We start from the raw sequence: 12,515 nt of genomic DNA on the forward strand, positions 1-12,515 counted from the left end.
CTCTCACTCTCACTCTCTGACAAATAAATAAAATCTTTAAAAAAAAAAAAAAGGGCGGGGCGCCTGGGTGGCTCAGTCGGTAAGCGGCTGCCTTCGGCTCAGGTCATGATCCCAGGGTCCTGGGATCGAGCCCCGCATCGGGCTCCCTGCTCAGAAGGAAGTCTGCTTCTCCCTCTCCCATTCCTCCTGCTTGTGTTCCCTCTCTCGCTGTGTCTCTCTCTGTCAAATAAAAATCTTTAAAAAAAAAAAAAAAAAAAAGGGCAAGAAAGAGACAGGCTAAGTAAGTAATGAGTTTCAGTATCCTACTTTGTGGTTATGTACACATTTTATATAAGAACTACTGTCCTTCAAAATAATTATTTTGGGGGGTTTCACATGATTCTGTAACAATCACGTAGCTATGTACTGGGTCTTAATTACACAAAGATGAATCAGTTTCTGCCCTCAATATGCTCACAAACTAAATAAGTAAAATACACATGTAATGATAACATAAAAATGTGATGTGTCACTATAAAAAGATTTACATTTTGTAAATCTTCTTATAAGCCTCCAGAGCTTATAAAGTATTCAAACTCCTTTGAAATTGTCTTCCATAGGCAATTTTGCAGTTAAGAAAATCAATCTCTTTTCTTTACAGTTACCCACTTTTTTCCATCAAAATGGTACTACACAAAACTGATTATAAACTTTATGTACTAAAGTTCTGGTAATTTCCAAAAGTAAAAACTCCAAGTGAACAAAGATTCACAAATGCTAAGACTATTGAAGAGTGTGCCACAGAGAAAGTACTCTTTGATTGAAAAGTAGGACAGAGAATATCATTTGCTTACTGAACTTAAGCCCAATGCTCAAGGCTATTTGCATTTTTATGTCTAAATATATTTAAAGATTCCATTTATAAATGGCAACAAAGTAAGCTGTGAGGGATAAATGCACTATTTAAGAATTTCCAAAAAGCTACATGTAATCAAAGACATTCCTTTCAACAAATGGTGCTAGAAAAAAACAAACATCCACATGCAAAAAAAAAAAAAAAAGTGAATCTAAGACAACAGATCTTAGAATTGTCATAAAAATTAACTCAAAATCACAGACCTGAAAGTAAACAACAAAACTATAATACTCCATAAGATAACATAGGAGAAAAACTACATGACCTTGAGTAGAGTGATGCCTTTTTAGCTACACCACCACTACAGAGTAAGAGAAGGGGGGTGAGAGAGGAAGGTATGATACCAACTATAAAACATTCTAGAACAAGCAAAACTATGGAGACAATAGAAAGATCAGTGGCTGGTGGGGAGTGGGAAGGGACAAGATAGGGAGATGAATAGGTTAGAGTACAGAGAATTTTTAAGAGACTGAAAATAGCCAGCGTGGTATTATGATGGATATAGGTTATTATACTTCTGCTCAAACCCACCAAATATACACCACCACAAGGTACACTGCGGACTTTGGGGGATTATCATGCATCAATATAAATTCAGCCTCGACAACAAAAATCTACCATTCTTGTGAGTGATAGAGAAGGGAGACTATGCATATATGGGAGGAGAGGGTAAATGGGAAATCTTTGTACCTTCCTCTAAATTTTGTTGTAAATTGAAAACTGTTCCCCAAAAAGTCTTTTAAAAAACTACATATAAATAATCACAAGTACAAAAAGATTTTACAAAGGAAGAAAATGATAACAAATTGGCACCAGTCATGAATTATAATAAACTGTCAACCTTATCAATGCCCAAAAGAACAAATGCTAAAAGTCAAACAGCTCAAAATTCATTCACCTTTTAATAAAATGTAAAAAAAATAATTTTTTATGATATTAAAATTAACTGTTTAGATTCATTTCATGGATTTCATAATCTCTCACCTTAGTAGGGGAAACTAGGGATCCACCACTCTGATACAGAAAACGCTAAGAGAAACTACAAACATATATAAAGTATGTATCACATAGTTATGGGAAATTATTAGATGATCAAAATTTTAGTTGATATAATACATTAGCACATACTTCAACTAATTCCACTTAGACTCCCCTCTCCACCCAAAGAAAATCACACTTCCTTTATTCAGGAGCACCTAGTATATAAATACCTCTCATAATCTAATCTGATATCACATACCTATCAAAAGCCAATGAAGGGGCACCCGGGTGGCTCAGTTGGTTAACTGGCTGCCTTCGGCTCAGATTATGATCCCGGGGTCCTGGGATCGAGCCCCGCATCAGGCTCCCTGCTCAGCAGAGAGCCTGTTTCTCCCTCTCCCTCTGCCTGCCTCTCTGCCTACTTGTGCTCTCTCTGTCAAATAATAAAATCTTAAAAAAAAAAAAAAAGGCCAATGAAATCAAGAATTAATCATCAAATTCTAACATTTTGTGGCACTTTTTTTAAATATAATTTTTAATTGTAAGATCTAATTTTTAAACAAATGCAATTTATTTACAAGGGAAAGCTGTTGCTAAAACATGCACAATCAAAACTATGAAACTTCCACTTGTAAGAATCCTTACTCCTCCCTCCCACGAAGAACAAACAGAAAAGCCAAAGGTCAGTTCCAACAAATCTCCCTGATTTTCTCATGGAATGAGTAGGAGACTTCCTATAAAAAAAATTCTTTACTTTAACTCAACAAAAATAAATAAATCAAGATAATACAGTAAGCCCTAACAAATTACACTCTGAGTTAGTTTAGTAAATCAGGTGTTCTGAACTTGAATCTGACAGAAACATTATTTATGCGGGTTGCATTCTTGGGGCAAAACAACAGAGTACAGTAGGGGACGGTGAGAGAGAAAGAGACAGGGACAGAAACAAAGAGACAGTGAGAGAGAGGAGAGGGAGGGTGTTTTAATTCTGTACTTAAATATGCAGGATAAAATAATAAGAAAAATATCTTCCTTAACTGACCATGGTGCTCAGAATCAAGACCTCAGCAAATAAGGAGCTGAAGGTAACAAGAATTCACTGTCAGGATACTTACTGCAGATTGGATAAATCTCAGCCCATTTGACTTCAAGACCCAATTATTATTCAATCTTCCAAACCAAGGGATTGAGCCTGTCTCTTTTGCCACTATAGTCTTCCGTGGCTTCCAGTCAAGTTTCCTTTCTTACCCTCGTAGGCAAGAGAACAAAACATATCTCAAATATCTTAGTAGGTGATGCTGGTTGATCTTCTTTACAAAGAATTTAAGTTTTGAGAAAGGGATCAAAACCTGGTGTGTTTTATTTGGCCAACATAGTATTTTTTTTTAAAAAAATTCTGAATAAACATTTAAAACATCACATACAAATCAGGATTTCTGGCTTTTCTTAAAAAATGAAAAATTTGGGGGCAACTGGGTGGCTCAGTTGGTTAAGCATCTGCCTTTGTCTCAGGTCATGATCCCAGGGTCCTGGGATCCAGCCCAGAGTCAGGCTCCCTGCTCAGCGGGGAGCCTGCTTCTCCCTCTCCCTCTGCTGCTCCCCCTGCTTGTGCTCGCTTGCTCTCTCTCTCTCTCTGCGTCAAATAAATAAATAAGTAAAATCTTTTTAAAAAAATGAAAAATCTGGAATCAGTAGAATTATATCCCTGCAAGGCAACAATGAGATAAAAGTGAGTGGCAACAAGCCCCATGAAAATGAGCCAAGAACAGGAGTTCAGTGTTGCCACAGTACCAACAATTGCAGAAAGGTCCATCTGATTCTAAGTCCAAGATATAATTTATCATCATAACTTCACAGCTGTTTTAAAGATGCAAAATACTGGTCTACAACTATGTCATTATCAAAAGTGGGAAAACAAAAGATAAACCAAGAGTATTATGTTTTAAAAATGGCAGATAGCCTATTACTTAGTTGAAGCAAAGGTATAAATACATATGCCTACTTCATGAAGGAATCTATTCACATACCTGAGTTAGGCCTTTCCTTTTCTCTAGTCTGACAACAAACACTTAAAGAAGAATAAACTAATAGCCTGAAGAAGAATCCAATGGATGAAAAAGGGAAGGAAGAAAACAAGGAAATCATAAATAGGGACTGCAAGGAGGAAATCTCTGAAATCTGTTAAAGTGGTTAAGAATAAAAGGAAATAAAAGAGATCAAGTAAAATTAATACTGCTTTGCAAGTATGCCCTTGATCATCTTTAAAGAAAAAAAAAAAAAAAGCCTGCAATTCCCAAGATACTGTTTTCACTTTCGTAGAGTCTTCTACATATGTAATCCCTGAATAATCTTGTTTTCTAATCTACTACTTTTCACTGCCTCATATGTACTCTTTCAAAACTGTGCCTCCAGCCCAAATATGCCTCGAGTGTCTAAAACTTACACTGAACTGCATACGTAACACTTCTGCCTAAATTTCTCATGGGTACCTCAAATTCATCATGTCCAAAAATAAACTCATTACATACCCTAAATATCTCCTATATTCCCTTCCTTAAAAGGAGCATCAGTGCCTATCCAATTACTGAAAAGATAAATCTCAAAGTTATCTTGGACTGTCCCCTCTTGGAATTGTCACATCCAACTAATTATACTTTATATCCTAAATATAAAAAATCTTGGGGCCCTCCCCTCTTCACCACTAAATAAAGGTCTTAGACAAGACCTTTATTATAGCCTGCAAGACTACAATTCCTGCCTCCCCTCTATTCTATCCTCCTTACTGCTAAAATGACCTTTAGAAAAGATTCTGAAATACCTAGTTATTCCATGAGCACAACTTGTTCTCCTGTGTCTATCCTCTAGTATGGATTACCTTTCCTGTTTAGCAAGAATCTCTATCAAGTTCCCTTCAAGAACTAGCTCAAACTTACATATTCCATCAAATAAATCCTCCCTCATAAGCACATCTCTCTCAGCAGATAGAACGTTCAGTCCTTGCATTCTCTGCCTCCATAGCACTATTTAAAATTCTACAGTTATTTATGTATATCTGCCTTTTCTAGACTGGAAGCTTCCTTCATTCATTGATCAAACACTTACTGAGAGGGCACCTGGGTGGCTCAGTCGGTTAAGCATCTGCCTTGGGCTCAGGTCATGATCCCAGGGTCCTGTGTCAGGCTTCCTGCTCAGTGAGAGAGTCTGCTTCTCCCCTTCCCTCTGCCCCTTACTCCCACTCATGCTCTCTCCCTCTCTCTTGCTCACTCTCTCTCAAATAAATAAAATCTTAAAAAAAACAAAACAAAAAACACTTACTGAGGTCTATCATATGCCCACCGTAGCCAGGCTCTGTGATTTAAAAGATAAGCATTGTTCTTGGCCTCAAGAAGCTCACAGTCTTGTGGAAGAGAATCACATATATATATAAATATAAAACAATAGCATGCATCAGCTATTACAAGGCACTAAGAAGGAGCATGTGATCTGACCCAGCACGAAGGGAAGAAAGGACAGCAAATCAGAGGAAGTATCCAGAAAAGGTGATACCTAAGACCAGTCTCAGAGGGTAAAAGAACATAGCCAGATAAAGAACAGGGAAACTGCTAAAGAGAAGACAACAGGAGTAGGCACTGAAGCAAGAAACACTTCCATGGGGAAGCCAATGAAGGTTGTTTTTAAAAAGTAGATTGTGAGAAGCATATGGGATATACAAGTTTAAACCATTCTATCAACTACCTGCACAAATTGAAACAGGCAAACCTGGAGGCAGAAAAACCTAAGAAGGGCAATTACGTCATATTACCTAAAAGCCAGAAATATGGCAAAGGTAGTAGGCATGCACAAAAGTCTATAAACTGGAGAAGTATCTATATGACTCAACCAATAGATGTTGTGATTAACTGCATGGAGCATGAGAAAAAGCCATCATCATAGCTTTTTAACCTTGAGTAATAACTGACTGAACAGATAGTCACCCCAAACAACATACGTGAGAACAGGGTTGGGGAACAGTGTGTTTATTGTTTTGTTTTGTGGATGAAGGAGTCAAGTTCACTAAGGGACATGTCAAGGGTAATATACAAGATCTCAAGTGAAGGTAGCCAGCAAGCAACTGGATATAGTAATATAAGTTATTTTCAAGGGAATACTCTGGCTAGAGATATAGAATTTGAAGTTACAAACAGTAATCTTACAAACTGGAATGAAGCAGATCAAGATCAGCAAGTCAAGAATGAAATACTGAAATATTTTAAGGCAGAAAAAGAAAAACAAAGCCCATAATGACGACTGAGAAGGCATGCTTAGAAAGGTATAAAAAGAATCAGGAATGGGTGGAGTCCCAGAAGCTATGAGAACAGTATCTCCCCAAGAAAGAAGTAATGAGCAGTATCCAAAAGCTAGAGAATAGTTCAGTAACATATAAACTAGTAAATATCCAGGGGACTTGACAACTTGACAACTAGAAGGTAACTGATGATTTTACTGAGAGCAGGATCAATACATTAGTAATATAGAACCCCACTGCAGTAGGTTTAGGAATGAACGGGAAGAGATTTGTAGGCATGTTGGGCTCCAGGGAAATATCCAGGAAAAAGAGTACAGGTGAAATAGATGTGACTCAAAGGTACAAAGAGAGCTGAACCTCTAATTAATTGCAAGAGGGACAGCTGTTTCCAAAATTTAAAGTTTCTTTTAGGACAGGGAATGTACCATGTTCAACTTCATCTCCCCACAGCTAGCAAGATTCCTGGAATGTAATACAATTCAAAGCGTCTGTGATATGCATGAATACATGAATGAATTCAGGAGGAGACCCCTTTTGTTATACAATAAACAATCTGACAAAAAAGGGGCGGAGAGCTAAAAAGAAATATCCCCTAGAAGCATGTATCTAGAACTGATAACTTGAGAGTTATGACTTCAGAGATTCATTTACAATTAATGAACTTAGCAATGCACAAATGTATAGGATATGATGTCCCATGCTAAGATCTGTTCAGTCTTTGTCATCCAAATGTAAGATCTATTTAGGAGTTTATAAAACAAACCAGTTTTTGTTTGAAATACAAAACCAGTAATTGTTACATCTGTAAAAGGCAGGTTTCATCTGCCTATCCCATCCTGTTATCCACAAGCCCCAAGAATCATACTATCCTATCTACCTTCCCCCCACCAAATTCACCCTGGTCTAGACCAGGTATGTGTACACCTAACACAAAGGAAGCCAACTTACTGTTTAACAGACAATGTATACCTTGTGAGACCTGGCTCCATCAATGATCTGAGCTAGGCTCTCTCTCTCGGTAACTTGAAAATGTACAAATTGTAGCCAGCCAATGATGGGCAATGAATCTGAAAAAGAATATGTACATTTTGGGGCTGGGGTGGCCATTTTAAGGGACATATAGGCCAATAAGTAAGCAAGGAAGCCAACTGAGAGAAAAACTGAAAATGAAGCAAATACATTCTGAAAAGCTGAGATGAGAGACTTTGTAGTTACCTGTAAGAGAGAAAAAGAAAGTGGGAGGGAGTGAGAAAGAAAGGGGGGTGGAAAGAAGGAGAGAGGGAGGGAGAGGAAGAGAGGGAAACAGAGAGTTGAGAGCTTAGCTTTTTAGTTCCCATAGGACCAGCTGCATTCCATTTTACTTCCCTGAATTCTCCTTTTTATATGAGGTAATGGAGGTATATTTCTGTTCCTTACAATCAAGATTCCCAACTGGAAAGTCCTAAATAAGATTAGATAAATGCCAGGAACACAGAGCCGTTTTTGTTTTTTCTAAGTCACTAAATAGGCACTACACACTTTAACACAGAAGTAGTTAGGAATTCTGGCTTCTAATCATAGCTCTGCTCTAAGACATCATGCAAATCTGAGCAATCAAAATGCTCTCAACTTTTGTTTACTCACTTTGAAGAGACAGAATTGGATTATAGACCTCCTATACTTAAATGGCTTAAAAATTAACTTGCAATGATCATGTGAGGGGTGTGTACATGTGTACACATAACAACAAATTCAAAGATATATATACTCTTAAAGCAACCCTTTGGAAGTCTCTTGTGAATTTTTCTAACTACATGAAAGATGTAAACTTGGGAGTATAAAACGGATTTCTCCTAAGACCCCAGAAACCCATAAAGCAGCACCCAAAGCAAATGTAGTAACTATGTCAAATTATGAAACTTCCTTTCTAGACAAGCAAGGTACTCACCTGATACACTGCCTTCCTTCTTGGACTTTGCTCAAAAATGCCTGCCTACCATACCTTAAATGATCTTCTGAGGGATTCCTTAAGAATACAGCACCACGCTCTGAATCACATAAATGACCCCCACCATGTAGGACCACAGACAGCTATAACGGTGGATTTCTATAGCTGATTTAATGTTCTGTAACATGGCCTGGCAGTAAAGCCCTATCAAATAACACAGACAGCCTAGAGAAAATGGTGACTCTCATCCAACCAATAAGATCTTCTCTTAAGACTGTCAGCTGGTGCTAAGAGGGATAAAAGCAACAGTAACACAGTAACAGAAAGTCAACTCTAATAGCAAAGCACTAGCACAGGGATTAACAAACGTCTAATTCTAAAGAGGGTCGGTCACAAGGTAACCAGGTAGCTAACCAGGCAGGGCAGCCATGTCTGTTCTATTGTGAAGCATGAATATCTAATAAAGCTCTTATTTTACTGATTCCATCATGTATCTTTATAATAAAATTCTTGTCATCTAAAGTAATTCCATGCTTTGCATGTTAAAAAAAAAAAAAAAGCCTAACATACCTAATACTTTTCATAAAGCTAAATAAATGCATTCTGTGTACCTGTTAGATCTCTAGCTTCTAAAACTAAAGCAAAAATAATAATAATAATAATGACCTTCAGATTCTTTCCTCAAGGACTATAAATATAGGTTTATACTCTTATTTGGAGTAAGAAATTTTCTCTGTTAACAGGAAAACTCAATTAAGTCTTCTTCTAGAGTTGACATTAGCTTAACTTTTTTTTTTTCTTTCTTGGAAAAGAGATAATTTAGTAAGGGCCATTTTATGACAATTAAAATGAAATAAAAAATGAAATACTGAAAAAAATTGGCAGACTTCAATAATGACAGAGGGTCATTATTTAGTCCAACTAAATCAATCAGCCTTACCTCAAAAACTTAAGAGATTTGAGGACTATTTAACCCATCTTAAGCATTTACTTAAAATCTTCTAAAAAATCCATCTACCAAGTGTAATACAAAGCACTGTTTTAATAAAGACATTAAAGTGATGGGATGGTCCCAAAATTTTTGAGATAAAAAAACAAACTGCCAAGTCTTGCCAATTGATCCCCAAAACACAAGTGGAAGACACAGAAATTTGACCTGTACTTCAGGCCATTAAATCCTACAAATAACTTCTTGAAAGTACCCAAAGTACCCAAAATAACCCATGTTATTTCTTCTTTCTGATTATTTCCATGTTATTTTGATAAATAAATGATAGTAAATAAACTGACATTTACTTAGACTTCTAAAATCATTCTCAAAGGTTCTAAGAACATAAATATTGTAAGGGAAAAGAAGAAGTACAATTTCAACTCAGTTTGAACAAAAAGAACAAACCAAAATAAAATTCAATAAACCAATAAACAACTGGGAAAAAAAAAAATAAACATGGTTGAAAATCTGCTTAAGCCCTATCAAGTGAGAGCTCATACCTTTAAAAAAAAAACAAAACAAAACTCTTCTTTGGCTCATTTTCTTTTCAAGCCACCATGATCTTACCATAGTGGAATAGAGGGGAAGCAAACAACAAATAAACAAAACTGGGGGATATGTAAAATGATAAGGCCTGACATGAAACAGTTACCATATGATCAGAAATTTCACTTCTAGGTATATACCCCAAAGGACTGAAAACTCAAATACATGCACATATATGTTCACAGCACCACTATTCATAATAGCTAAAAGATGGAAGTGGCCCAAATGTCCATCAACAAATGAATGGATAAACAAATTATGGTGTCTACATACAAAAGAGTATTATTTGGCCATAAAAAAGGAATGATGTAGGGGTGCCTGGGTGGCTCAGTCGTTAAGCGTCTGCCTTCAGCTCAGGTCATGATCCCGGGGTCCCAGGATTGAGCCCCACATCGGGCTCCCTGCTCAGGGGAAGCCTGCTTCTTCCTCTCCCACTCCCCCCGCTTGTGTTCCCTCTCTCACTGTATCTCTCTCTCTCAAATAAATAAATAAAATAAAATAAAAAAAAGAATGAGGTACTGATACATGCTACAACATGGATACATTGTGCTAAATGAAAGAAGCCAGACACACAAGGTCAAATATTGTATGATTCCATTTATATGAAATATCCAGAATAGATAAATCCATAGAGACAGAATGCAGAATGACAGATGCCAACCTCTGGGAAGTGAGGGAATAGGGAGTAAATGGGGAGCAACTATAATGAATACAGTCTTCTTTTTGGGGTGATGAAAATGTTTTGGAGCTAGACAGGGTGGTGGTTGCACAAAACTGTGACTGTACTAAATGCCAATGAACTGTTCATTTTAAAATGGTTAACTCTGTTATGTCAATTTCAAGTTCACCTCAATTTTTTAAAAATTAAAAAAAAAAAAAAACTGGGTCAGTTGTTAGAAGACACAATTTCTAGACCCGGGTTCTAGGCCAGCTACTTATAGCTGACCTCTCTGAGCCTCAATTTCTTCATCTGTAAACAGGTTGGAAACAGATGATATCCAAGGTTCCTCTCATTTAACTGGTGCTCTATATCTGCAGCTCTGAATTTTTAAAGAATTGTATCATATAGGAATTTACCTGAAAAACAAAGCATGAAGTACTGGTTAATGTTCTCAACAACAGTTGTGCAGGAAAGTCATTAGAAAGTTTAACAAAATTGCTTCTCATAATGACTTTAAATAGAAGTGGACATAAACATTAAAAGTCAATTCAATGAAGGCAATTCTGCAAAGAGTAAAACTAATGTGTTCTAAGATTATAGTTTTCTAGCAATCAAACTATATCCAAGGGCAGAAATTAGAGAATCTAACCACAATTATAAACAAATAAAAAACAGATGAAAGACAATCTATAAGAGAGGTTAGACTAAATTAACTCCAAATTTAACTCTAAATTAAAGAGTATCAATTCTTTTGGGCTTTGGGACCATACAGCCTGAGATCGCTTTGTGTTGGTTGTCTAGCTTTCTGATTTAGAGTTAATCCACATACACCTATAAATCAAATAAACCATAAAAATTAAAGAGACTAGTGTTCTCAACCCTACTTTTATAAGGTGGAGAAAACAGCAGACAAATAAGCAAAGCCAAAGGTTTCCTCAGGAAGCAGCTCTGGATATACTCCAACATAACAAATATTGACCTGAGTTACCAGAATTTCCCACCAAACAGTAGAGTAGAAATCATTTTGGCCTAGAAATTTCAAGCCAAAAGATGTCAGCTATCACAGCCAAAGAAAAATCTTAACATTCCTATGAATCATCTGAATCTGTATTGTTAAAACTCAACTGTGAGAGGGGCACCTGGGTGGCTCAGTCGTTAAGCATCTGGCTTCCGCTCAGGTTATGATCCCAGGGTCCTGGGATCAAGCCCCACGTCGGGCTCCCTGCTCAGTAGGAAGCCTGCTTCTCCCTTTCCCACTCCCCCTGCTTGTGTTCCCTCTCTCGCTGTGTCTCTCTGTGTCAAATAAATAAATAAAATATTTACAAAAAAATAAAAATAAAAACACTAAACTGTGAGATAAAACCACAGATGACTAAGACAACTGACTTGCTGTGTAGTTTTTAAATAAATATCAACTGACTTTTAGAAAAATGGATACCATTCATATCCACCTTAATATCAGGAAAGCCAATGAACGCAATCCAAAAAGAAAAGGAGAAGGAGCACTATTTAGCATAACTGTGCCTCAATTTTCACCTTGATAAGTACATTTGAAAACAATGAATACAAAAGATATAAAAATGCATGTAATAACCCAGCTGTTACAAGCATCCTTTTGATGTACCCTAAATCCCCATGACCTATCATAGGCTTCATCTACTTGGTGTCATAGCCTCAAAAAATTACTTTTAGTTTCATAATTTAAGCACATATGAAGATCACTGTATGCAAAATCATCTAATTAAACAAAGCATAAAAGCTTTAATCATGACATATATTTTGCTTAGTAAAAGCACATGGATTTTAATTACTAGTTAACATGATACACTATAATTATGCAAAAAGTCTTGTTTTCCACTTAGCATACAATTTTCTTATCTCTACATCAAGCTGTTATTAAATTTACTACATAACTACTTACCTTATTTTGACCAAAAATATACTGAAAAAATTTTTAAATGTTTTGAATCAACTCTTCATTCAAAACTAATTTCATAGTACATATGCATAACTAGGGTAGCTCTTTCAGACTGCAAGTATTATACTTTGAAAAGCTTTAATTTTAAAAGAAGAATTTGCTGCACTCTGTGACAGGGAGGTCTGATGATCACATTTTCCAAGTTTAACAGTGCAAGAAAATCAAGTTACATGTCAAATTAATAAAATGAGCTGCAATTAACCCATTTATTCTCGCAACAAATTTGAATCAGTTTAACAATTATAAATTTC

General features: G+C 36.4%; 1 protein-coding gene across 2 annotated transcripts in view; it reads right to left on the bottom strand.

Annotated features, from left to right (window-relative positions):
• SNX13 (sorting nexin 13) overlaps nt 1–12,515 on the bottom strand; it is a 123,556-nt gene that overhangs the window by 89,570 nt on the left and 21,471 nt on the right. Inside the window, exon 2 of one of the 2 annotated variants that reach the window (XM_078059340.1) lies at nt 10,572–10,702. The exons of the other annotated variant lie outside the window; for it this stretch is intronic. Coding sequence (XP_077915466.1) covers nt 10,572–10,595 — 24 coding nt within the window. The 5' untranslated portion in view covers nt 10,596–10,702. The remainder of the gene's footprint in view (nt 1–10,571; nt 10,703–12,515) is intronic. 2 annotated transcript variants of the gene reach the window in all.

This window comes from Halichoerus grypus, chromosome 12 (assembly GCF_964656455.1).
Source record: "Halichoerus grypus chromosome 12, mHalGry1.hap1.1, whole genome shotgun sequence".
NCBI lineage: Eukaryota > Metazoa > Chordata > Mammalia > Carnivora > Phocidae > Halichoerus > Halichoerus grypus.